General features: G+C 41.0%; 1 protein-coding gene and 1 long non-coding RNA gene across 2 annotated transcripts; one reads left to right on the top strand and one right to left on the bottom strand.

Annotated features, from left to right (window-relative positions):
- Positions 1-25,405, bottom strand: LOC119891507 (protein mono-ADP-ribosyltransferase PARP14-like). The gene is made up of 23 exons (XM_038703211.1): positions 25,044-25,405; positions 23,751-23,833; positions 21,775-21,802; positions 20,702-20,761; positions 19,924-20,100; positions 19,565-19,690; positions 18,894-18,995; positions 15,127-17,302; positions 14,276-14,470; positions 13,854-13,929; positions 12,268-12,504; positions 11,626-11,847; positions 11,272-11,380; positions 10,647-10,796; positions 9,270-9,332; positions 8,270-8,455; positions 7,061-7,264; positions 6,756-6,880; positions 2,875-3,110; positions 2,516-2,787; positions 2,126-2,268; positions 1,259-1,433; positions 1-1,148 (listed from the first exon to the last, which is right to left on the bottom strand). The coding sequence occupies exons 1-23, from the start codon at positions 25,225-25,227 to the stop codon at positions 862-864; spliced, it is 5,616 nt and encodes a 1,871-aa protein (XP_038559139.1). The 5' UTR covers positions 25,228-25,405; the 3' UTR covers positions 1-861.
- Positions 2,146-3,337, top strand: LOC119891621. Its single transcript, XR_005442463.1, has 2 exons — positions 2,146-2,284; positions 2,643-3,337. It is a non-coding gene; the product is annotated as an uncharacterized LOC119891621 (long non-coding RNA).
- Positions 25,406-26,737: the final 1,332 nt, after the last annotated feature.

Genomic DNA, 26,737 nt, shown 5'->3' with positions numbered 1-26,737 from the left:
GGTGGTCATAATGTTATGGCTGATTGGTATAATTCAGAATTTAGTGCAGAACAAAGGGGAGAACAGGCAGGCAGAGAACACGGGATGAGGACACGGAGACAACAGACGTTGTCGTCCCCAGTGGTGAATACTTTAATCCTGTGACTTTTGTTGTATTTGTCGTGTCTGTCACTGTCTTTGGTACCTTTGCTATGAAATAATGAAATACATTCACATGATAGATGGCTGGAACTTAAATAACTGCCATAATCATTTTCTGAGTATGTGTATAGTGATTTATATGATGTCTTTAAACTAATTATACATATTAAATTTTACATTTTAATTATGCAGTTAAAAAACCTATAGATATAAAACAGTCCATAAACTAAGCTCCTCTACTATTAAATTAAGCAGGGTAGTTTAAGGCTGGATATTGATATTATAAAATCTACTACAGAGTACCTCAAACTATTAAATTTGAGGTACTAGTTGTTGAGATATTTAAGTTTGGACAAAAGTGGGGCACCAAAGGAAAACCATCCACACAGCCGTGGTGCTAGCATGGCTAAAGCTACCAGACAGCTAACGTTGCAGTGAAATGTCCCGGATACAATGAAGCAGACTGAAAACCTAACTCGATTCAAAATGGATGCGATGTTTTAATAAACAATAAAAAATAAATATATTCACTCACTTTAAGCGCTTTTTGTTAATTTATTGGAACTGATTGAAACTAATTCAAGAAATTGGCAACTCCACCGTTTCAGAAATATTAAGCAATATTATACAATCTTCTATATAATTATTGTTTTGTAAAGTTAAACTAGAGCACATATGAAAGAGGTTTGTTTTTACCAGAGCTGTTGCACTACCAGCAGCTCATCTAAATTTGATCAGGTATTCTGGGTATGCCTGGATGTCATTGAAGATGACAAACATGGTTGGGTTGGGAGTTTGATCAACAACACTGTCATACAGTTCTGCAGAAGTTCTAGAGCTTTTGGCGGGCGGGGTGATCATGCCACGTCTTCCCTGGGTGAAATCTCCGACTAGGACCCTGGCCAGATACATGCGCTTGTGCCCCTTGGCGTCGGGCGTGGCGTAGCCATTGGCCGAGTATCCCGGGTCCACTGCAAAGTAAGAGCCATTGCCGTACGCCGCACCAACTGAATACAAAAACAACAAAAACCAACAGTCAGGCCGTGTTCAGACAGACAACAGCACAGTAAAACATGCAGTCTCTCACACTCCAGTCAGGCCAAAAAGGTTTGGTTACCTTGTGTTCCTGCGTAGCTGCGGTTGAATCCTTGATTGTTGATGAGATTGATGGAGTTGGCTCCGGTGCCGTGGAACAGTCGCCTCTCGTTATTTGTGTGATTGTTTTTCACCTCCAGATGTTTCTTCAGGAGCTGGTAGCTCTGCCACAGTGTCGTATTCTGAACTCGTTTAATCTGCAAACACAGATACAACACAAGTCAATCCAACGGCTCAGCTCCATTTTCAGCAGAAACGACCGTCCTTCTTACCACCATGGTGGCATTTTAGATGTGACTACATCTACTATCACTAGGAGGCAGATTGTCAAATTGTGGAAAACTACGTAATATTTATTAATTCACGTTATTGTTCCACGTGTACATGCTTTACATAAATGATTTTGAGGTCATGAAGTCATTCTAAGGATTACACATAAATTGTGGTTAAGTTTGAATGTGTGAGGCCATCAGGTTAAACTTCAGCCACGTTTAGTTCTGTGTGAGAAAATGCATCCGCTCATTCAATTGAAATAGGCCAATAAGACGCTGCGGTGGCCAATCATAAACCTGCAGGCCCACATTTCTGATTAAAACTTTGTAACATAAACACCATATTTCTACCGTTTACCTCGCATGTGTTGAAATGAAAGATAAAATTACTGCTGCCGTGAAAACATTACAGAGTTATAAAATCCAAATCCCTCAGTTTTATGAACCTCTGTAGAGTTTTTTGGTGTCTCAAACCTTCAGACTCTTGGATGTGGTGCTCAAACTGAACTTCCTGGATTGTATTTCATCATCTCTCCTGTACCTAAAACAACATGCCCACACAAACAGACTTTGTGTTGCTTTAACACCCATTTGTGATTATCAGAGATTGAACATACACTGATGATGTTTGCAGCAAGGCCGGTCTTTTTAACTTCTGTCTCCACATCGTTGTATTCCTGGGATCCTGTAGTCAGAGGAAACAGCTTGAGGAGGTCGCCTTTCATGTCATCCCAATGTGGCGGCAGAGCGGCGTCTGTACCTGCAAAGAGAATAAGGTAAAGTACAGTTTTTATAACCTGGATCTTGTTTTAATAGTTTTGACCATTACTCTGCATCAGTGTTAGTGTGTGCACTACAGTTGTTCCATCTTTGTATTTAAAATTTAAACAATTGTACAAACAGAGGCAAACTGTTTTATGAACGGAGATTCCAACAACAGATCCAACAGATTCCACTCTGTACATACGCTAGTCCTAAATGAGCTCTGTGGAAATAAAACCACTCACCTTTCAGGTCTTTTCTAAGCAGCTCCACCATTTTATTGCCTTTCTCTGAAACTGCTTTCCTGAGCACTGCGTCAGCGTTGTAATTTTCGTTGTCGATCTTGATCTTCACACTTTGTTTTTTCTCCAGAGCCTCCTCCAGGTTGAGGTTGGTGTAAATGTCGAAGGGCACCGTCGCCTTGTTGTGGTGCTGAAACTGCCACTCTACAAGCCCGCTCACCAGCAAGGCCTTATTCCTCAAGGTCTCCGTCCTCTCCACCTTCCGGATGATGTCCCTGATGGTCACCAGAAAACACATTTAAAGGAATACGCTAACATTTGGCGCTCTGGACCGAAGCTCTCTTCTCTCCACCGTAACTGACCTGACCGTAGCCTCGGCGGTGAAGACGTCTCTGGTCAGACCCTCCAGGTGGATTTTGGGCTCCTGGTCCTCCTGCCCTTTGTCCAGACGGATGCTGACCGTCAGTTCCCTCTGCAGGGCCTTCAGCTGGTCCATGTCAGCCTGCGACAGCTGACTGATGTACTGATCTGTGATGGTGCGCTCCGCCTGCTCGGCCACAATCACCTCCTGAATCCTTTTCTTAGCCAGACTCACAGCCTGCAGTGGCGGTAACGGTTGTGGAGGTTACAAACAAGCACTGCTGCATCATGAAAGAACACTTTCATATTCAATCTTTCTGTGAGGTTTGATCATATGAGTGTCCCAAGTCAGATTTCATTTCTATGCCTGTTTGAGGCCCAAAAACTACTTTAACTTCAGTAAATTAACCGCATACTTCTTGGATGAATACCATGGGTTCAATAAAGAGGTCAGCATCAGTGACATTTTATTTCCATCCACAAATTGTTATATAAAGCTTCCTGTTCTGCTCAGTTTGTGGAAAGGTTTAAATTCACAAAATCAGTAGATGTGAACATAAGAAATTCAGAGTCAGCAGTGGTACCCGAATCAATTAGAAAATATTAATAATTCAGCTGCCAATGAAGTTTCATCAGAGTGGAGTAAATAACTAAAATGTAAATCAATCAGTCATTGCTGGGGTCAAGCAAGTCAAGTCATATGAAATTCTTTGAAAAAACAGTGTAAGTGAATGATCATTTTGGAAGATGTAGTGTGTGTTTCTGTTCTAAGGATATTGAACTAAACACAAAGGTGTTTCTATTATTTAGTCTACTATAAGCTTCACTGATTATCGAAAAGGGGTAGAAAAATAGTAGAGTAATAGAAACGTGTCAGTAACGGTAAGCTCTTACCATTCCTGTAAAATTCATTTTAAACTAGGCTATATTTAATATATTTTTGTTTCCCCTTGAAAAGAGTTTGTTAACAAATGCATGATGCAGACAACTACAGCTGGGATTTATTAGCTTTGGGGTTACAGCATAAAGTCTTACCTAGTCCAATTTTAAATTTTATACGAATACCAATATACCTTGAAGTGGTTTGCATTGGTCGAATCACAAGGATTTTAGCTTTCAAACGGTGTATTATATGAACTTAACACAGCAGTTGTGGACAAATAACGAAAGCTGTCATCAGGACGTGTTACCACCAGGAATGTTAAGAGGTTTTCACATAAAGTTACAAACTGCAGCTAAACAACTGGGTGTAGCTTAAACTTAACGCTAGCTCTCTATGCGTTCGACCAGACAGCTAAAAAGCCGCAGTCACCTAACGTACCTTTCTTTAGTTGGATGTGTCGGTGGTCGTGTCAGATTTCTGAGCCACAGACCTTGCACGCCGCTGTTCTTTTCTTCCTACTGTCATCACAACATAAGCCTTTAATGTCTGTGTTGTACACATAACGATTTTTTTCTATGCCGCATGTTACGAGGATCCGGATTGCTATCTGCCTCAAAGTGTTTCATTTTGGATTTAAAAGCATTTAGCAAGATTAAATCAATGAGTTCAGGGCCTTTTGCAACATATTCCATGCTGAGGGTGCAGAATACACAAATGCCTTCTTTCCAGTTTCCGTACGGGTATTTGGCACAGAGAGCATAAATGCCTTATATATGAAGGTGTAAAAATGACAGAGCCTATGGGTGGCCAGAGGAGGCCATTCTACCCGAGAATAGCTTTGCGATTTGTAATGAACCTCAAGGAAGCATGGCAAGCTGTGTCAATCCAATATGAATACTCTGTGCTGAGGTATGCATATTTAAAAGATCACTATAGTCCAGAACAGATAAAAAAGTTGTAGCCACAAGTCACTTTTTACATTAAAAGAAAAACAACTTATTTCGAAAATAAAAAGTTTTAGCATCAGCTTTTTCCCCAGGTACAGCACACGTGGCTTAAAAGTAGGGCTGAACGATTTTGGAAAATAATCTAATAGCCTTTTTTTTTTTTTACCAATATTGCGATTTGATATGCAATTCATTTTAAAGCTCTTTACCTTACCTACAACACCGGAGTTCCCCCACAGCCTGCGATGCAGCACTGGCTGTAACCAGACTGTAACTCAGGACAGACTGGGCCTCTTTCGGACTTGTGCGTTTAGTCTGAAATGCCATTTCACAGATATTTCCTGAGCTGACTGGTGGCTGTGTGTGTGACGCAGGTGGAAATTGACACAATGCGCTTATCTTACTACATGTGTGTTTCTGTTGTGCGTTTTTCCTGTCCGACGATTTCACCCACCACCACCACAAAGTTGCTGCTTTCATTCCCTGTGTGACACTAAAATTTATGTAGCGTGAGCTTCTGTCAAGCTTAAGGCCATTGTACAACAAGAAGGCAAGGTACAGCGTAACGTGTAGACAAAGCATCAGCTCTGTCTGCAGACTGCTTTCCTCTTGGGTGTCAGGTGACCAGAGTGTAATCGCAGCCTTTGCGATTAGAAAATCTTGTTTTATTACATCGCAATAATCTCGCAAATGCAATTAATTGTTCAGCCCTACTTAAAAGTCAGGGAGTTATCAATCAAAACACAGAGGTATTTATAGGAGTTTTATAGGAGCAACCCCGAGTGACCACCGGAGGGATATTTTTTGGCCTGTTCCTGGGTTTGATAAACAACATAAGTTTAGTCCTAACTGCATTTAGAACCAATTTCAGCTGCATATGGGTATTTTGGAATTAAATAAATGCATTTTGCAAATATTCAGTGAGTTGTACAAGAGTTGACGCACAGCAATATATAACAGTATCATCAGTATAAAAATGAAAATTAGCATTTGACGCATTTTGACCAATACTGTTTATGTCAATAGTGAATAAAGTGGACCTAATACAGAGCCCTGCGGCACACCCTTATTCATAGTTTTCTGTCATGTGACATGTGCAGTGACCTGGAGGGCAAAACAACAGACCAAGATAGTGGCTCACACTGGATTCCCTCATACAGATGCCACAAAAGCCGTTAAATTTTATTTGGATTACCTCTCAACTCAAGAAGAAAATAGCTATGGATGCAAACTACAAGTGTTGGGGCACTTGCGATCCATATACTGGACCTGCTGACCTTTTTTTTCGTCGTTAAAAACTGCCAGGGTCCTGCCAGCGCTCAACTGCAGTAATGTTTACCATGCAGGGAATGCCTTACCTATCACAGCTCAGGCTTGTCTCCTCCTCAATTAGTGCATCCGAAAGCACAACAACCATCCGGCATTTTGGCAAAGCAAAAATAACAAACTCAAAGTAACAGTGTATCACTTGCTTCCTGGTTGGCGGGCAGCAGAAAATAGCAATTTTTTTGCCCTCCAAGGGAGCGTTTCCCTTGGAATGTGACTGATACAGTATTGGAACATAGACCATCATATCTAATACACTGACAGCTATTGCTAAGGTAGTGGGAGAACCAAGCGTCTGCTTGCTCTGAAAGTCCCGAGTTAATAAGTCTAAGTTTTAAAACTTCATGATCAACAGTATTGAACGCTTTTGGACATAATAAAGAGTATGCCAAAGTACAACCAAAACATTTGAGTGTTTCTGCATCGTGTTAACTACTGCTCTTTGGAGGCGTTGAGAGGTGGATTTCTGAACTTTGCACAGCACAGCAGTTGCTCCCAACTTTATGCTACGCTAGGCTAACCACGTCTTGACTCCTGGCTTAAAACAAATTATAAATTTAACTTTACAAACCTGTCCCACGTCTTTCCTGTTAGTGATCAGCTATAATTACAACCACTGTATGTTTCTCTCTGTTGGTTTCTTTATGTAAAATGTGCTGACTTGTGTTCAGATCCTTTCAGAACAAAGAGCTAAAATGTATAAAGTATGGAATAAATGCATGATCACCTTTTCGTTGTCAGCACACAGCTGAAACACTGTGGGCTCAAACTCCTCCCTCTCCAGAACCAAGTCATCAATTCTGGACCGCCCCCCGCCAAATACAGTAGAAGTAAAGAATGTAGTCAAAGAGTCTGAAACAACATAAAACAATATAGTTTGACAGACAGCAGCACTATCTCTTAATCTCTAAGAAATAACCTGCAAAATCATTCCTCTGAGCAGTCTTCATCAAAATAAACCAGAAGAAATGACACAAAATAATTCAACATGTAGAGCAGGTGGAGTTTACAGTCAAAGAAATGTTGAATTACCTCTGATCTTGGTGAAGACGCCCTTCTCCTCCACCCCCTCTCCCTCTCTCTTCATCATGCTCTTGTGAAACTCCGTCACCATGAACGTCTGGAAGATCAGGAACTTCACGCTGCGAACAAACTTTGGCTGTTTCTTTCTCACAAACTCCACCACCGCTCCCACCATGGCGTCCGCCACTGCAGATGGGTTGGCTCCTCCCTGACCTAACAGGCAGACAAGGGCCGGTGATGATGATGAAGATGATGTGAGGTTGGACAAGAGGATCGGAATAGTGCATGAAACTTGATGTTGTACATGACAGACTATAAGTCTAAAGTCTTAGCGCCCCCGACAGGTTGCAACGGGTCAAACAACTTGCTGTTAGCTCTTCTTAGCGTCTGTCCCATTAAACACAGTCAAGTGCCTACTGGTGAGACATCTTCCTGTCTGACACACTAGGTCAATAACACGGACATCCCGCAGCTTGTACATGGCCCAATCGAGCTCTGATGTTTTGTTGCTTTTAATCTATTTTCCACATAACAAGTATGTAGGATCAACAGTATTAATAATTAGGTGGCTAACTAAATAATTGATTCCAGCAGCTGTAAGAAGTAATTCAAATAACAATAAATCAAGTTATCCATAAGCACTCACATGAAATAAACATTACATTATATTTTAAAAGGTTTCTGTCTGATTTTAAAGAAGGAATGTTTTTCAACATGGTTTTACTGAATTATACTGACAATGTCATATTGGATTTCCACAGTACCCCGTGGCAATCTGATGTCTTTTGGGAGAAAATATATGTACAGATGTGTTTTAACTGAAGGACTTTCTATGTAATTCCATTAATAATGAAGAAATATTACAAAATATTGTGATCAGTCAGTGTGTCATACTTCTGTCCTTTGGAGATGTTGGGTTTTAATATTGACCTGACAAACTTATGCAGGTTTCGGATTCTTTCTGATTCTTTCCGAATCTACTTTACCTGTGTGATAAATCGCATGCATCTTCTGTCTGTTCTAATACAGGCAGAGAGTGAACAATACCTCATCAACGTTTGACTGTAAATCCAAACAACATGGCTGCACAGCGAACCGGTGAAATGACACAAATGAGGAAATGAAAAAATACACAGGAAACAAGCAGTCACAATCAGTCACGTCAGGAGAAGATTTCTCTCAAACACAGCAGTGACAGATATATTTGTTTGCACAGACCTGTTCCCAGGGCTGGGAAGGAGACAGACTTGAACTTGTTTTCCTCGCAGACCTTCAGCACTGAATAAACCATGTCCTTGATCTCTGCAGGATCCCTTTGGCCAACAATGTGGATGATGTTTTTGCTGGGCAGCTGGCCGGCCGACGTCAGGATCATCGGCTGAGGCTGGTAACCCGGAGAATTCACTGCAGAGACGAATCAAACAACGCTCATGACACAGTCTGGCAAAACCCACTGATTTAATATGTTTAATTTTACAATACAGATCCAGTGCGACTGAAGACGTTTAATATAAATGTATTAACTTAAATACAAAGTGTCCATGACGTCAGATTTCAGAGATGCGATGCGATCACAAACTACAGAAAAAGCAGTGAAAGGGCTGCACTAGAAATGTTGGTGGACTTGTGTCAGACACATTAACAAGACTGAGCGTCTGCAGCCATGCTGGCAACTCAGGCTGTACTTCTACACAGAGGGGCTGTGAGCTAAATGCTAACATCCTCACATGACAACATGCTGATGTTTAGCATTTATATTGTAGTTCTACCATCATTAGCTTATTAGTACTAAACACAAAGTACAGCTGAGGCTGACACGAATGCCATTTTTCATTTAATCATAAATCAAAACACTGGAGGGATTAAAATGTTGGAAAAGTCAGATGGTTAGTAGAGTTCAACCTCTGGGAAACATGAATGTGTACAACATTTTCTGCCAATCCATCAGGTAGGTGTTGAGATATTTGACCTTAGAGTAATCCTGCTTTTTTGTCACGTCAGCACGAATCTTCAGGCTGGCCCTGTAGTTATTGTGGACAAATAATTTCGGACATGTGCCACAGATCCTTCGTAAGTGAAAACCTTAGACTGGCTGTGAAAATCTGTGGAGTTCTCTCCACTCCATCAATAACTACAGCAAATGTACCTTTGAGCAACGCTCGGCTGCTCCAGAGCAAACAGTGTGTGGATAAATGAAGGTTAAATTCCAGCTACATACCGATCTGTGCGCACTCCATCTCTACTTTTAATCCAGCGCTGTCTAAGATCGCCTTGGACACTCCTGATATATGATAGAAAGAACATTGAAGAACAAATGAGGCTGCTGTTAGTCAGAAGAACCACAATAAACATATTAATTTAAGAATACTAATGACAGATGCAGAAAAGAGTGGTTCTCCTTGGAAAGACAGAAACAAACAAATTAAAAAAGCTCTTGTTTGCAGGTTCCCAAATGATTCTCCTAATCATCCATTGGTTTCAATGAACTTCAGACCTGTGTTCTGTTTTTTATCTGTGGAGAGCGTACCGATATCGCTGTGTGATGACTACAGACTTAAAGTAAGACTTCTGCCAAGCAGCAAGTGGGAGAGGACAACAATCATGTTGAATTTGACTTTATTGCATAAAAAAATACTATTTATTATAGGGCTGACCCTGAATAGTCGAAGATTTGATGCTTCGATGGGCGGAGCCTGATTCGACTGTCAATCTCACAGTCGAAGCTTTGCAGTGAAACTAGGGTCATGCCATTTTGGTGATATGGGGGTGTTCAACGTCTGATTTTACATAGAACTACCAGTTTTCTCCCAATAAGTTGATATACAGCCTGTTACAATATACATTTCAACATTTAATGCTGTAAATAAACATGTAAGAGAATAAAGCTTTCAGTAAATATTAAGTGCTTAAATAAATCCAAAATTGTCACCCTAACTCTGGGTCGTCAGTGTGCTTGTGTAGACGTAGCGTGTATGTGTGTAGTGGGCGAAGAGGAACACTTGCTGAAGAGATGAAGCCCCAGCTTCACCGGTGTTATGTCGAGTCGCACCTCGCGGGACTTTTGGATAAATTATCACTGTTGATGAACCACACAAAGACTATTATATCGTTTTTAAACAGCCACTACTTGAAATACATGCAAGCAATTGTCAGCAGCATGGCGTGCACACAAAATACTGCACAGGAATGGTGAATGGCAGGCGAGAGAGAGAGAGAGAGAGAGAGAGTGGTCAACAATAAGCTTCAGTGTAGCTGGAAACTTTCAGTGTCAGTTGAATGAACAGAGATTACTGCATCTCCAGATTAAAGCGGAGCTATCATGTGTAACCCCCCCCGCAATCGGCAGGACTTGACGATTCTGATTAGACTATGTAAATCGTTAGTTGGGGACAGCCCTAGTTTATTATTTTAAAATGTAGTGTAACAGGAGCAAAAGTAGAATAAAGCTTATTGGATTACCTGAACGACTATGATTAAACGGTAAAACCTCATGTGTCTACTAAATTCAGCAACGGTGCATTGTTATTGCTTTTCTATATAGTTTCTGTGGTATCCACTCCAGGACAATGGCAGCGCTGCCAGGAAGGAGGCTCACCTGCTTTGAGGGTAAAGTCCGGACTGGAGGAGTTGATGATGACATCACTGGCCTCCTTGGTGATGTCTCCAGTCGACACCTCGAGGGTGAGCTGACCCATCTGCATCCGATGCACACCGAGGGAGGGCGACGATACCTGACTGAAGGAGGCTAACACACACACACACACACACAATTAAAGATGGGCTGTAAAACTGAGAGTCTGCAGGTTTTCAGAAGCACCAAACATCAGCTGAATTTACACTGCATTTAAATTTATTCATTTAGCAGACGGTTAAGTGTCTTGCTCAGGGAATCGAACCCAGGTCTCCCACACCAAAAGCAAACATCTTATCTATGCGCCACCATCAGCTCATAGGTTAAAGGTGAACAAGAGTAATCAATTATCTCTTGTTGTCTTTGGTTTGACCCCAAACCTTAAGATATTGAGCTCTCCATGGCGCATGATTTGAGGCAGGAGGTCTGGAGGCTCTATATATCAAAGTGTCTGTTCTGTCTTTAAGTCATCCATTAGACTCACCCGATTCTGTCTTAAATCTCTATTCACAGATTACTTCTGTTTGTGTTTCGTTGTTGTTCATGAAATCCACACACAAGGTAAAGGTTTAAATGAAAGGCTCCTTACCTGAGGGCTGTTGTGATTGGCTGACAGATGCCACTGGTGCCTCGTTAAATTCCTGTGCTTCCCTCATGTTTCTCTGGTCAGTCTGACCTCTGAACGCCCTGGTGAAACACTGGCAAACAAGATGTTGGCTCATTATTTTAATAATTCAAATGTCGGCAGTGAAAGCGGCAGAATCAACGCTCAGTATTTATATGTGCAGTATGCACTTCTTCTTCTTTGATTTTAATACATAAACTGTGCTCTGATTGTCTCGACCGATAAATAAGAGCTGTGTTTTTAGAGAGCTCTGATGAATTCATTGTCAGAACATGATAAGCACTCAAACACGCCGTCTTCAACAAAGTGAAAACTCACATCCACAGTCTGGCTGTCACTCGGGTGAACGACGATGACCACCTCTCTCAGATGGCGAGGATTTTTATTTTGGCTGAATGAGTGGATCTCCCTCAGCAGGACTCTGGACACCAAGTCTCTGGGGAAGCCCAGGTTTCCTGTACCGATGGCCGGGAAGGACAGTGACGTCATCTGACGCTTCTCAGCCGCATCCAGACAATATCTGACGGTGGTGATTAACTCCTGAGACACAAAGAAGACAGAGTGAGTTAATGCACCAGTAATAATAATAATAATAATAATCTAGTAATATAAGATTTGATGGTATCTCACTCAGGGGCCATTTTTCTGAAGTACATTGCAACAACAATGCTTTAAATAGTGACATTTTCAATTACTTTTATTTGTTATGGATTACTTTTAAATTGCAGTCTTGCAACTTTTAGACTCAGAATACTTCCTCCATCATGCTCTGAAAGTGAACGTGTTTGCTAATGTCGGTGTAGTTACTACTGCTGCCACTGTGTGTTACTAAAGAGGCATTCTTCCACCAACAGAGGAGTTATTTCAGGCACTCAGGGTTCCTGAAGCAAAAGTTTTCTCTTTTCAAGTCTCTTGTGGACATGAAACTCTCAAAACATGAACAGCTTTGTTTTTAATCACCTCCTCTGCCTGGCCTCTTCCGTTATCCCAAAAAGGGCAAACAGCGTGAAAGACCTTCCTACACCTGAGGTTGAAGCCGTCTGTGATAACGACGTCAGTACGCTGCAGCGTTGCCACCCTGGCTTCAGACCAAACAGCTGACTGCAGACCGGATCCGGCCGCCTCCAGGATCGCTTTGGAAACCGCTCCCTGGTTCAGGTCCATGTCCTCGGATATGGTGTTGACTATGACGAAAGTCTGTGGAAGAAAATGGCAGCAGTGTAAAAAGAAAACTGGACTACAACAGAAAATGTATTTAGGACTATGATTATTCTTTTAAGTAATTTCTAGAGTTAAAATGTATGATATTATATGCTGATACTTCAAAAAGATCACAGGCTAATTGGCTAATAAGTCTTAAGGCTTAAATAACATCCCTTTATTTCCATCATGTCACCTTGTATGAAGACAAAAAATGTATCCCTTTTATTTTATTTTAACTAACTGTTTGTCAATGTTTTTTAATATATGTATTTAGAAAAAGTGTCATATTGCATCATTTACTATTAACACAAAATGATAAAACTTTTGAGCATTGCCTGTCATAATGAATGCCGTCATAGGCAGAGGGATCCTGCTTTCACCTTGTGATGGAACCAGTTTTGGTGGATCAGCTTAAGTGTACACCAAAACCTGACTAGTGTGGATCTGTGTAATTTTCAAACTCAAATATTCATCAAAACTCTGTCCTCTTAACTCAAACAGTTCATCAGAAAAAAATAACAGCTATCCCTGAAACTGGACCTGAAGCTGACCTTTGACCTCCCTAATTGGGTAATTGCTGAGACGTTAACGAAAAATAAGCCTGACAGGTCAAGAAAAGCAGCAGTCAGACCATCGGACAGGTCGGAAACAAACCAACAGGTTAGACAAACTTATTTGGAAATGAAAATTAACAACAAAATGATTAAACCCAAACTGACCATCACAGTTAACAGACCCACTTCCTCCTGGACTCCCCGTAGTTCTGCTTAAACTGTTGTTATGACATTTCAGGTACACTCACTTTCAGTTTGACCTCCAAATCAAGTGTTTAGATAATCTGTATCGGATCATTCGACTGCTGGTTTCTTCACCCGTCAGACTTCTTTTTAGTGAAGTCTCATAAGTAATCGTATTAATGCACAAAACAAAAAAAAAATTATCCAAATTTAACCGGTGAGCGTTATACGACGCACATTATGCTTTGAAACGGCTGGACTACAAACAAGCTGTTCTGTTCTGTTCTGTTCAGTTCAGAGCAGTGTTTTCTGTGAGAGATGGGAACTCTCTTTGGGCTGGAATTTGCACACCTATTACATGCACAAAAAAGTATATAACTCAATAAAGGACAGGGGAAAAGCCAAAAAGCACAATACCAACTCTTTAAGCCTGGGTTACATAATTACAAGACATAAAACACCATTATGCCATCCAGTGGAAATTTTTATATAAACCATCACACTTTCATGTCAGAATCATGCATCAACAGTTCATCTATTCTATACTGTGGTTTTAACTGTTCTTCAAATTATGCTTTTAAAAGGCATCACAGGGTCAGTACTGACTTTCTGGTCCTGAATGTTTCCCTTGCAGAGAGCAATCTTCAGGCCTTCAGCTGTGGTCTGCTCCATCCTCCCGGGTCTACAGCCAATCAAAGAACAGGACGAGATGTCATCACAGTGAGTATAGTGACCATTACTGATTACAAAGTATGTTTTTGTTAGTAATTGTTAGTCCCTACACAATTTCTTTTAGTACTTTCACACACCTTTGCGTGACTACTAGTATGTGGCTCTCTCTATTCCTTTTAGGTTTTTTTCTTCTGTAGGATTTGCATTGGTTTTGAATTGTTTCTGACCCTATGACGGACCGGGAATAATAAATATCTCAGACTCCAGTAATGTGGTCCTAAAATCTTTAGTGAAGAGGAAAACTGAAGAAGAAAAACAGAAAAGAACAATGAGAAAAAGAAGATGAAGAAGCTTACCCTGCTTGCCCTCCAGACCCGGTGTGTCCCCTGGAGCCCTGACCTCCACTGTTACTTTGCCAACCTCCCCGAGATTCAGCTCCTGTTCCCCCAGCCTCTCTTTCTCGTCCTCTTCCTCGTCCTCTTTCTCCTCCTCTTCCTCCTCGTCTTCCTTCCAACGACTGACTCTGACCTCTACCTCGACCCAGCTGATATCTGCCAGGAAGTGAACAATACAGTTCAAACATACACAAATACCAAAACACAACAGGTCTCTCTGATTCACAAATGTTGTTTATTGACCAGGTGTAGAAATAGAAACGTAAGAAGACATTGTGGTTTAAACAGCAGTTAGTGTTGGATTTATGGGCTCAGTGACTGAAGGCAGTATCTCTAAAATCCAGTCCTAGTTATGTTGACAGCTTTGTCCTACCTCTACTGACAACTAAAGTAGATGGAATGATTGGTGACTAGTAGCTAATGCGGCTCAAGGAATGGCAATTGCTGTCGATCAAACACCTCTGTCCTGAGTAAAATAGTCCTATTGGATGCTTTGATGGAATAGTCCGGCACTAAACTCACCTACTACTACTAACATAATTAATTCCTTTACAATTATTTCTTCTGGTAGGTGGATTTTGTTACCTTTGGACAGAGCCAGGCTAGCTGTTTCCAGACTATATGATAAGCTACGCTAAGCTAACCGGTTGCTGGCTGTAGATACATATTTATCATTCAGGCAAAAGACTGGTATCAATCTTTACACAGAATTTTGAATTATTTCATTAAATATGAACCCATTTCCAAATCTTTTTTGTATGTTCTAATCATCTAATAAAGTTCATTATCATAAAAACGTCTCTTCAATTTACCCTGTAGCTCCGGTGCCTTTTCCTTCTGCCCACTGTGGAACGGTCATCGTAGGTCCAAGGTCACCGAACTCTCTGTTGACTGCTGCAGCCAGGACTCTCACTGTGTTATCATTATTGTCCACCAGGTGAATCTCAGTCAACGATGTCAGACTTCCTGGACTGTCGCAGTACTCTCGCACTGCCTGAGCTATGGTGTCAGCACAGAGGTCAACCGGAAAACCAAACACACCTGAGCTGATTGCAGGTAGCGCAATGGTGGAGCAGTGGACCTTCTCTGCTTTAGACAGACTTTCTTTAACTGCAAGCTTCAGACGCGACACTGACGTCTTCTTGTCAGAGAACCGGGGACCGACTGCATGTACGACGTACTTGCAAGGCAGGTTGCACGCACCTGTAACGATGGCATCACCTGCACGTAGTTTTCCATTTGTGGAAATGTAGTCGTTGCTGATTTTCTGCAGCTGAGGTCCTGCAGCGTTAAGCAACGCCAAAGCCAGACCGCCAATGTGCTGTAAGTCTTCATTAGCTGCATTGACCACCGCATCAACTCTGAACATACAGATGTCTGCCTTGCTTACTGAAACCAGAACTCCACTGCTGGTCTGAACTTTGCAATAACAAAGGCCATTTCCTTCTTCATAGTTCTCTTCCTCCTCTTCCTCTTGATATTCTGGGCGAAGCACCACCACACAGTTGAAGTCTGACATTATTGTAGACAGAAACAGGCTCCCTTGAGACTGGAAGTACTTCTTGGCTCCAGGCTTTTCTAAGATTAAGTTGTCAGTTATGAGGCTACTAGTCAGTTCCTGAAAGCCCAATTTGGCTTTCTGGACGTGAAGACGAGCCCCAGCGATGATGATTTTTGGCCTCTCTTCATCAAAACGGACTGTCACATCATTAGTTTTGGCAATACTGCACCAATCTTGAGATTTTTTCTTGTCAATGAACTGAACAACAGCGCAGGACTCTACCCGAAAGATTTCTTGAACTTGTGAATAGTTCACAATGAATTCCTTCAGAGTGCAGCTGACCTCTTTCACTGGATTCTGGAAGCCGGCCACCGTTATTTTGTCTCTTCTCTCTGGATGGATCTGAATGGCTACTGTTTTCTTCTTTAATGAGTTGAAGGTGTCCAACAGCTGTTGATTCAGGCTCACCCAGTTGTGAAGTTTCAGAACATTCTGGTCTTCCACATCCAGAGTCTGCAGGGCAAAAACCGTCTTCATCTTACTCTCTGCATCAGCAAGGGCATTCTCTGAACTCCCTAACAGCATAACCCCTTTGTCCTCAATGCTGTAGATGGCACTGATGCCTTGGGATGTGAACAAGTCCTGCGACATCTCTGTGGGATCCACAGTCTTGAGAAAGTCTAAAAGACATTGATGGACATTCATTGGTTTTTTACACATACACATGTTCCTCTCCAAGATCCACGCCTTAGTCTGGAAAACCTCTGCAGGAAGTCCTGTAATGGTTAACTTCTGGGTTCCTCCATCATAGGAGAGGTTCATGTCAGGGGAAATGTTCAGTGCAGCTTTCTGCAACCCTTCCTGCTGTAGGATGTAAAACATTGCAGAGGACACATCCATTTCCTCAGAGACACCATCTGTCTGCCGTTTAATTTGACTCATGGCAGTGAGAACAATGTTCTCCACAGGAGCCCTGAATTGTTTTATATCATCAGCTCGGCCAGCCACAACCAAAACCCCCCTGGATGCATCCATCACCAGGAAGGCATCATCCCTGATAACCGAACGGACATCTTTCTCTGCAGCTTTCCATGCAGGTGTGTCCACTGGACATTCAAAGGCAGTGTACTGAGACATTTGCTGACGGAAGGCCTCTTGGGCGGTACTCATCCACATATCTACATGTTTGGCAGTCAGACCTTTCTGCCTCAAAAAGCTCGGCAGAGGGCTGAGTTTCACCTCAGGGTTATCCAAGTCCACACTGCAGAAGTGCAGACTCATCTGATCGTTGATGATTTTTAATTGTTTCTTCATCTTGAGGAATTTCCAGACAGCAGGATGAACCCTCTCTGTGAAGGGCTCTGGCATCTTCCATGTAGGTCGTTCTTTGCCGTACAAGGCGGTGCCCAGGGACTCGTAGTATGGATACACCTTGACAGTAGTGGAGCAAATCACATAGTTGTCTTTTGTGCAAATGCTTTGTACAACTGCAGGAAATAAAGAGAAGAAAACAGAAAGCTCTGGTAAGTAGTTGTTCTATTTGTAGCTACATATAAATAATACTGAATTTCTTACCAGGTAATAAGATACACTATTTAGATAGCAATATATGTGGACACACTTGTTTGCTTAGTGTTCGGTTTGGTCTAGGAGTAATTCCAATGAAAATAAACCTTGCTGCTGTAGCATACAAAGAGATTCTTCTAACTTTGGGTCAACAGTTTGTGTTTGTCTCTGTTCCTGTGCATAAAGTAGCTCTATAAAAAATGGTTTTCCCAGTTTGATGTGAAAGAACTTGATTGGTCTGTATAGTGCCCTGGCCTCAACCCTATCCAACACCATTGGGATGAACTCTAACAGCAACAGAACAAAGATTCTGGATTTGGACCAATCCAGTTCAGAAGTCTATATGCTTCCTTTGGGTAATATTATTAGTACACACTTTATAAACTTTCATTGTATGCAGATGATCACCAATTTTATCTATTTTTCAAGTCATATGAAACCTTCAGGATGTAGAAACCTGGCCCTGGCCTCCAGCACCACCGTGATGAATTTCAGTGTTATCTTTGATCAGGATATGTCCTTTAACTCCCACATAATAAAAACTATAAGGGCTAGTAATATTGCAAAAAATCATCAAAACATCTGGTCTCAAAATGATGCAGAAAAAGTAGTCTGTTTATAGGTTGCTTCTAGGCTGGACCAAACTGAAAAGTCCAAAAGTCCAGACCAAACCAGGTAGGTGTGAAACCCCCCTTAGTTTGATCCCAATCAAAACTACAGGTGTTAAATCTCCGCCGACCACGTTCCGGACAAAAAAGACAAAATTTGGTCTGACAAAAAGAGGTAGTCTCTGTCTAGATCAAACTGAACCATGGTTCGGTTTGTTTCTAGTGTGAAAGCATTTTTTGGATGGTTCGGACTTTCAGATTATTTACAGGACATTTGGTGGTTCCTGTGTAAACTAGAAACAAACAAGTATGCGGAGAAATGCACTGAAATAAAGACACAAATATAAATCTTCTGTGACAGCTCATCTTTTGAAACAGATGTCCACTATGGAAGCACCTCTTTGGTCTCTCCTCAAACGGAGGTACAGAAGGATCGCTTGTACTCTTCTCCTCCTTTCCTGCCAGCGACAATTTAATGTTCGCACAACGAGGACGTTCATTTGGTAAATTTGAACTAGTCTCGAGCTAAGTCGGTGCTGCAGGTAGTAGGCTAATGCATAACAATAACAATATAGTAACAATATGCATTTGTTCATTCAATCTTGTCAAAGCTCCCCGCAAAACCTTTTACAAATCCAATCAGTGTCAAGTACAGGGCGATGCAGCCCAAACAGATCATGAAGGATGCTTGTCTGTCATATAAAGTTCTTTAGTGCGCTCAGCAGAATTGCAGTGTGAAACCAAAGCAAAACTAACCAAAACATGAACTTTAGTTCTGATCTTGGTGCAGACTTTCAGGTTTGAAAGGGCCCTTAGTCCAGTTTCATTCCACTACCAGACATATGTTGTAAAGAAGAACACACAAATAACAGTTGGTAAAAGATCACAAGTGTAAATGAAAAACCTTTAGGGTCACTGAAAGCGACAATGGCAGCCTGTTCACTCGGGATCATGATGATATTGACTGGCAGAGACCAGCTCTTCTCAGAATACAGCTCCAACACATCTGGAAAGGAATCAGAAATAAATAAAGGACACATTTTGCAGAAAGAAGATTTTAAAACAGAGTAAAAAGAGTTCAAGAATGGGAACACTTTTATATTGTTTCCAAAATTTGGATTACTATTAGGTGGTGTGCAGTATAATGTCATGAAAAGCACTTGAAGCAAAAGAAGTTATAAGGTGAAGTTCAATAGAACAATAAGGTGAAAAAAACTTCAGTTCTAACATGTGACCGGAAAGGTGTGGTTTCATGCAAACAACCACTGAAAGAGGGTTAGAACAACCACCATGATTTAAAAGAAAATGAAAATCTCTGAAACCTTCAAGGAAAAGAAACCTATCAAATATTTCAAAACCATGTTAATGTGAAACAATATATCTGAAGATCAAAACAAAGACAACTTTGAACTAAAGAATTTAACTAAAAGCCAACAAATCTCTCAAAACACACAAAGAAAGACATGAAGCTCGTTTATCTGAGTATCATGTGAGCAGCTCCGGTCTTTATGTCCCTGTTGAAGCCACAGAACCTCCTCTACACCCAGACCAGCTTGTGTTAAACAGTTTGTGTACCTTTGGTCACAGTCGGAGGAAGACTCTCCAGTCGGACGCTCTTTGCAGCCTCCAGCGGCCGAGCGGTCAGTCCGTATTTCTGCAGCTTCTGGCTGGACTGACTCACAGTGAGGAACTTCTCCACATCTGCAAAATACTCCAGATTACTCCTTAAAGACTGAGACAGGCTAGAAGAGTTTTACTACACAAACGTCAGTTACACCTGTCGTTAGGAATAAATGAGGTCTATGCCAACAATATGACAGCACAGATGTTTTGTCTGTTTGATCCTGCTTTTATAAATGTCTCAGTTTGCTTTAGACTGACCCACCTGGGACCTGGTCTTGACGTGGTGAAAGACGTCTTGTGTTCTTTCCTACCTGCAGGGCTGTTAAAGGTGATCACGGCTCTGTTGGTCTCCCAGATGATCTCCAGGCTGTAGGCGCTGTCCTCCAAACCTGAGATGTTCTCCACCAGCATGGACAGCAGATCTCTGGACATGCTGTCCACGTTTTCCAACACCACAGCGACGCTCTGAACGGACTTGGTATCTTTCTCTGTATTTGTTTTTAATGTTAGAAAAAATTGGGTTTAGGTTCATTTCACAGGTCTGTTATTTGCTAAAGAACATTCTTGACATATTCCTGGACACAACCACATGATAAGAGACTAATCATAGGACAGATACAGTTATTAGGGTCTAGTTCGTTATATTAACTTTAAAAGCAGTTGATTTCCTTAAAAAATTGCTATATTGAAACCAAAGTAGATTTTTATTCAATTTTAATTTATTATTGAAAAAAAATTCAGCTGACCTGCTGTAAACTAACTAAAGACTAATTTAGTTATTAATTAGAATTAATAAATTGGGAACGTACTAACTGCCTTATGTACAATAGTGCCAAATTGATAATAACTTTATTGGTACTTTTCATGCAAAGATGCAGTAATTATTGAAAATAAGCAAAAGCAAACAAAATGATAAAATACTAAATGTAATTATGAACAAATTTCCAGAAATTGTGCTTGAAGTTTATTTGAGTCACTTGATAAAGACTGAACTATCTCCAGGACAGCTGACAACTGCATCTGCAGAACTCATGAGAAGAACTTCTATCAGGATTTCACAGACACAGGCCTCCTCGTTCTTGTTTTTACCCTCTTTGCTCTCTGCTGAAGCTCCACCTCCAGGTTCAACTTCTGACTTCGTCTTTGAATCTGTCGAGACAATCAGGTTTGTTCAGATCAAATGAATTTACTGCTCACAGAAACTCTGTAAACCAAAGTCTAGAGTGTTTTAGGAAGCAGAAATAAGTGAGTGTAAAATATCTCATTCCAAAGCAAAGACACTTTACACTTTGTAAAACAACATAAAGCCTTTTGATGAGTCCTACATATTCACATCCATAATATTAAAGCAGCACCCTGTAACAAATGTATTTATTTTAGTTATGTGGTGTTTCCTCTTTGCTTATGCCTCAACAGTATGAAAAATTGTTTCATAAGGCACAATTTGACGTGCAGTGGTGGCCCCGCACCTTCCGAGGGTCCACCTGCCTCAAAGCCGTGCTGCTCCATAATGGTAACAAGTACCCGTCTCTTCCCCCTGGCTCACTCAGTGCACCTCAAAGAGGATTACAACAGCACCAAGACCTTGCTGGGCACCTTGAAGTTTGATGAGTACGGCTGGGAGGTCAAAGGAGACTTCCAAACAGTGGCATTCCTGATGGGTCTTCAAGGCGGTTTAACTAAGTTCTCCTGCTATTTTTGCCTTTGGGGCAGCAGGGACACTAAGGCGCACTACGACAGGCGGGACAGGCCACAGCGGATGTTCAGACTCGAACCAGCGGTGAACGTATCTCCTAATGAGTCCTGTGTGTCTCACAGCCTGAAGTCTCTTCTTCCTCTGAGCCATAGAAACCATTGAACCCATCAGTGAGCCTCTCTGCTGCTCTGGGTCACATGTTCCTTCATCACCATGAACACACTGTAGTTTATTCTGACTCGGTCCCACATACACCGTCCTGCTGCCCCAAATACTCACTAGAGTCAACAAATGTTTGTTTGATTTATGTCTTCAGTAGGAACCAATGGGCTCAGAGCTGAGAGCCACAGACAGGAAGTGAGACAGCGTTGATAAACAGATTAACACGCTGCTGGTTTGAATCTTGACAATAAGAATAAAAACATCAAAGAACAGATGATTTAAATCAGACAGCAGACAGTTTTACCTGAGGCGTCGTCGCTGTCCTTCAGGCTCTGAGGAGAGAAAACAGAAGCAAAACTTTAAACGATGGAGAAAATATGCGTCTAAAAATCTACTCAAGTTCAGTCATTTAAAGCAGGGCAGAGCTTTCTGGCACAACTTCACAAACTTCCAAGGTGCACGGGTGCAAATAAATACACTTTATTATCATTATTATTATTATTATTATTATGGAGAAAGGGAAAAATGCAACACTCCAATAAAAAACAGATTTACTGTGAGATCAACGTGTTTCATCAGGGTTCTCATCCTAAATGTCCATTTAGAAACAACAAATAAAAAAATTACAGGAAAACCAATCACATATATCAGCCACTGAGCTATCCACACATAACAAATATATCAACAATAAATATTTATTGTAGATAAAAGACTCTACTTTTCCATCCATTGACTGTTGTCCACACATAAAAAACCAAAACGTGTCGCTGTTTGATAAAAGCTCAGAATGAACTCACAATGAGAAGTTTTGTAAAAAATAAATGAATTAAAGAAAATGCGCAAAGAAACAAAATGCACATCAGGATTTGCAGCATGTTTATCTGCATTCAGGAAAACGTCAGCATGTCGGAAATATAAGAGCCCAACCCGACACAGGACGGTTTTACAGCTGCTCAGTGTGTAAATGTTTAACCTCGTGCTATAAAACTAGCAGCTCTGCTGCAGTTAGTTTCACGGGGGAATATGTTTCCGCTCTACGGTCGGGAAGTCAAGGACATGGAGACATGGGTTTGATTATTTCAATAGATAAAAGTAGATGATAAACTACATTATTTGTGACATTAGAGTGAAACTTTAACTGTTCATTTAGTGGAACCAAGGGGAACTTTTAGGGGCAGAACATGTAGGAACGTTGCTTAAATAAGAAGTACTTCAACATGTTACCTCTCACAGTACAGAATGAAACATTATCTATGTCATTAGGTCATTTTTGATCTGCTAGCAGCTACTGCTGAGCCGGTCACACCCTGTCAGAGTGTCAGAGTCCAAAAACACAAGAACAGCAACAAAAGAAGAAGAACAGAGTGTTAAAGTCCAACTTCCTGCTGCCGTCACACATCCAGGAAGTTATTTACAGAAGACGAAAGCCATAAAGTTAGAAGTACTAAGACTGACGATGCAGAAGCAGACCCTCTGCAGCATTATATAATATTTGTTTGGATTCTCCCCGACTTGGAAAAAACTGCAATACCCCTCATATCGCAAATATTTTTACGGCAAACACAAGAAAACAGTAAAAAATACGCTCGCTCATTACAGCCACCAGACAGGACAACTTCTCTTTTCTGAGTTCCTCCCTTAACATTAAAAATATAAACAATATATTTCCATCAGAACTGAAGTCAAATCTGCAAACTACTTAAAATACGTACAATAAGTTTCCAACATGTTCAGACAGCAGAGAACGCTCCTGTGACATGTGCTCCAGAAAAGTCCAGTGCAAGTTAGTAAGGACCTCGAGTCTTTCTGGAAATCAGAAATTGTTATCAATTTACTGACAGATACTTTTGTGTGCAGAGTCACAATTACAAACTAAAGATCGGCCTTTTTCTAAGAAATAAAGAAATAAATAACAACGATCTGAAGATTAATTTACACTAAAAATATGAAGTTTGTCCTGACGAGCTGACTTAAGACATGCTGGTTAGAAATTCTGTCCGCTGCAAAACGTCACCACGTCACATGACATTAACACCTTGTGGGAGCAAGGCGGCTGCAGTTTACTGAGTCCAGTGACTGCAGTTGCTTTTTTTCTTCAGCTGCACCAGGTTGGAACCACCTTTTGTTTGATCTCGCAGCATTTGCAAAGGGAATTACTGTGAGATCAGGTAGAAAGTGCTTTGATTGAATATTAGGCGGTTGGCAGGAAGGAGTCAGAGGACGTCACGTTCTTTAATGTCACTGTAACATGTCGACAGCCTGAACATCTTCTGTACTTACCGACGCAGAGATCAGACGTAACTTGACAGTTTGGTTCTCCAGGACGATCTCGTGGTTTGTCCTGGCGAGGACTTGCTCTCTCACTGGAATCACATGACACACACGAGTCATCATCAGTTTCCCAACAGGTACCAATCCTGCAGAGTTCTCTCAAAACAGGAACTCTTACAGTTTGACCTTTTAGTAAACACGCTTATTTAAACTCTCTCTGGCTAAGAGTTAACGTCCGGTCACATCACACTACGAACATTTCATTTATTCACTTAGCTGATGTTTTTATATTATTTATGTCAGAGGTCTCACGCCTCTGGAGCAACGAGGGGTTTAGTGTCTTGCTCAGGGACACATTGGTGGATGTCGCAGTGGGAATCAAACCCGGGTCTCCCACACAAAGGCCATGTGTCTTATCCACTGTACTGTCGAACAACAGATGATTTTAAGTGTTTCCTGTTTCACTGACGCCTCCAGCTGCGCCGGTGGACTGAAAGGTGAGACTTCACCTTTGTTTACCTTACTGTGTGTGTTCTCATCCAGCCAATAGAAACTCTGCTGCACTGTGTGGAAATGTACAAGTTATTATTCTAGTGTGTTTTATCACTATATTAGTAAATGATCAGACGTTAGATGGTCAGATTGAGGCCACTGTCAGTTTAATATGAATATGTTAGCTTAGCTTAGCATAAAGACTGGAAACTATTTCCTGACTATTCCTGGAGCCTCTGGTTGCTGATTCAGAGCCAAGAAACAGTGCATCAGATAAAACAGCAACCTGACTTTAGAGGAGCTGGCAGGTGATGATGTTTCAACATGAAGGTTTAAAACTACAGACCAGTTTGTTTTTCTGTTCCACCACAATACTTTTCCTCTGTCAACACCTCTGACCCACCTGAGAGGACAAATCAGCCCCTGGGAACAAGACCCAAGTGTGGCAGCTGCAGAGGCGAAGTGCATGCTGGGAAATCAGCTGACAAGCTCAGGGAGTTTATTTACCAACTTAAATCTGAGCTAGTGTTTTCACCAGATAAGGAAACGACTCTCAGCGTTTTAGTTTCCTAAATGTTATTGTATAATATTATAATGAGTTTCTACAGTTTACATGTTGTTCATGTCGCAGTGAAACTGTTTGTTTCTGTTCTTCATCAGAATGACTCGCAGAAACGTTTTTAAACTCACTTTGTGTTTCAGTTTGAAACTTTAATCCAGTAAATAAACGAATATAATGTGAGTTCCCTTCAGAGAGCTGAGCAGTAACTTGTCCTGCAGCCTGATCCTGATCCTGATCCAGAGACTCACCCTCCTCTGATATGAAGTACACTTCAGCCCTCGGAGCTCCGTCCTCCGCCTCCACGCGGCAGTCTCCTCCGCCGGACTTCTTCTTGCTCTGGAAGTACAGCTGCAGTTTGTTCTTCATGGTTTTGTTCTGAGCCGGACTCCAGTCCCCCTCCACGATCAGCGGCGGACACCCGGTGTCAGCCATCCTGCCGTCCGGTACAAAACACACCGACAGACTGAAGTAAGAAGCGGCGGAGCTCCGCAGACTGCAGGCTGCTTTCACTTTCGATTCTTCACTGAATGACGGGAAAATGGAACCGAGATCAACAGAGCTGACTCACTGAAGAATAAGGAGGCTTCAGATACTTTAAGAACTTTACCTGCAAGAAGTTACCATAATGATGACTCATTAATTATTCAGAAATATGGTAAAATTAATATATCTAAGCTTTTTGAATACAGAATTTTTACTTTTAAAGAAGGTCTTTATTGTTTTTTCTCTCTCTCTTTCAATATATGTAATTCTAGTAGCCTGTATAGCCTCTAGGCTAATGCAAATATCTGTTGGCCTATTTAAATTAATGTTCAGTTTATTTGAGAGACCCCATATTAATTAGCCTGGAAACAGACAGACACTTTTCTCTTTAGACTAAAAACCGCCATTTTTGTTTAATAATTGAAAATAAGAGCCTGAGTTTGTCGTCATATTAAAATCAATGATTGATTAATTTAATGAATTTTGTTTTAGTGAATAAAATGTCAGAAAAACGACTCTAATGTCCAAATGTCCCAAAGGTTTTCAGTTTCCTGTGATATCATTTCAACATTTGAGAAGCTGGTAATAAATAATGAAATGAGGACGAATTGATTATCAAAATGCCTTCAGATTAGACTAATTACTTAATTTAACAAGGATGAAAAGTTCACGAGGTGCTCGGAATAAAATGGAAATTTAGGCATTTGTAGTTTCCATGACAACCAACTAACCACACTTCTTCAATCCAATGTTTCTCTTGCAGAACATAAACAATAAGAATATTAAAGAACCAACAGCGCCACCCTGTGGAGAAACTGTTGAACTCTTCTTTTGACTTTCCAGTTTAATGGAACATGTTGATCAAATCATCACCAGGAGGATTTTATGCCTTTCTCTGTTTTTGATTTATTAATTTTCTGTCTATCAAATAATTGGCTAATTGTTTCAGCTCAACCCCTGTTATAGAACACCAGAATGATGATAAATTGCATATGCATTAAAATAAATTAATTATTATGTTTATTAGAAGTCCATAATATACTCAGACAAAAATATAGAAACTTGGACATTTGTTAACTCCAACACAAGAAACTCCATCTGCTGATGAAGGAGTCTCTTCAGAGCAGCTGCTGAAGATGCAGAGTAATAACTGTTTTAAACTATTTCACAAAATGAATATTGAAGGAAAACTTTTATTTAACTGACTTAAAATTCTTCTTCAGTAAGCTCAAATACACTGAACAAAATTATAAAGGCAACACTTCTGTTTTTGCCCCCATTCATCATGAGCTGAACTCAAAGATCTAAGACTTTCTCTATGGACACAAAAGGCCTATTTCTCTCAAATAGTATTCACAAATCTGTCAAAATCTGTGTCAGTGAACACTTCTCCTTTGCTGACATAATCCATCCACCTCACAGGTGTGGCATATCAAGATGCTGATCAGACAGCATGGGG

This window comes from Micropterus salmoides, unplaced genomic scaffold (genome assembly GCF_014851395.1).
Source record: "Micropterus salmoides isolate LMB-PRFRI ecotype aquatic unplaced genomic scaffold, ASM1485139v1 Ms_hic_scaffold_7, whole genome shotgun sequence".
NCBI lineage: Eukaryota > Metazoa > Chordata > Actinopteri > Centrarchiformes > Centrarchidae > Micropterus > Micropterus salmoides.
This window is presented reverse-complemented; position numbering and strand designations above follow the sequence as displayed.

Excerpts from the sequence above, each read along its gene's own strand:
- LOC119891507 (XM_038703211.1), bottom strand. The coding sequence starts at position 25,227 with ATGGCTGACACCGGGTGTCCGCCGCTGATCGTGGAGGGGGACTGGAGT. Across the intron at positions 8,456-9,269 it reads GATGGAGTGCGCACAGATCG|TGAATTCTCCGGGTTACCAG; the intron begins GTATGTAGCTGG and ends TCGTCTCTGCAG. Across the intron at positions 1,434-2,125 it reads TTGCTGCAAACATCATCAGT|ATTAAACGAGTTCAGAATAC; the intron begins GTATGTTCAATC and ends CTGTGTTTGCAG.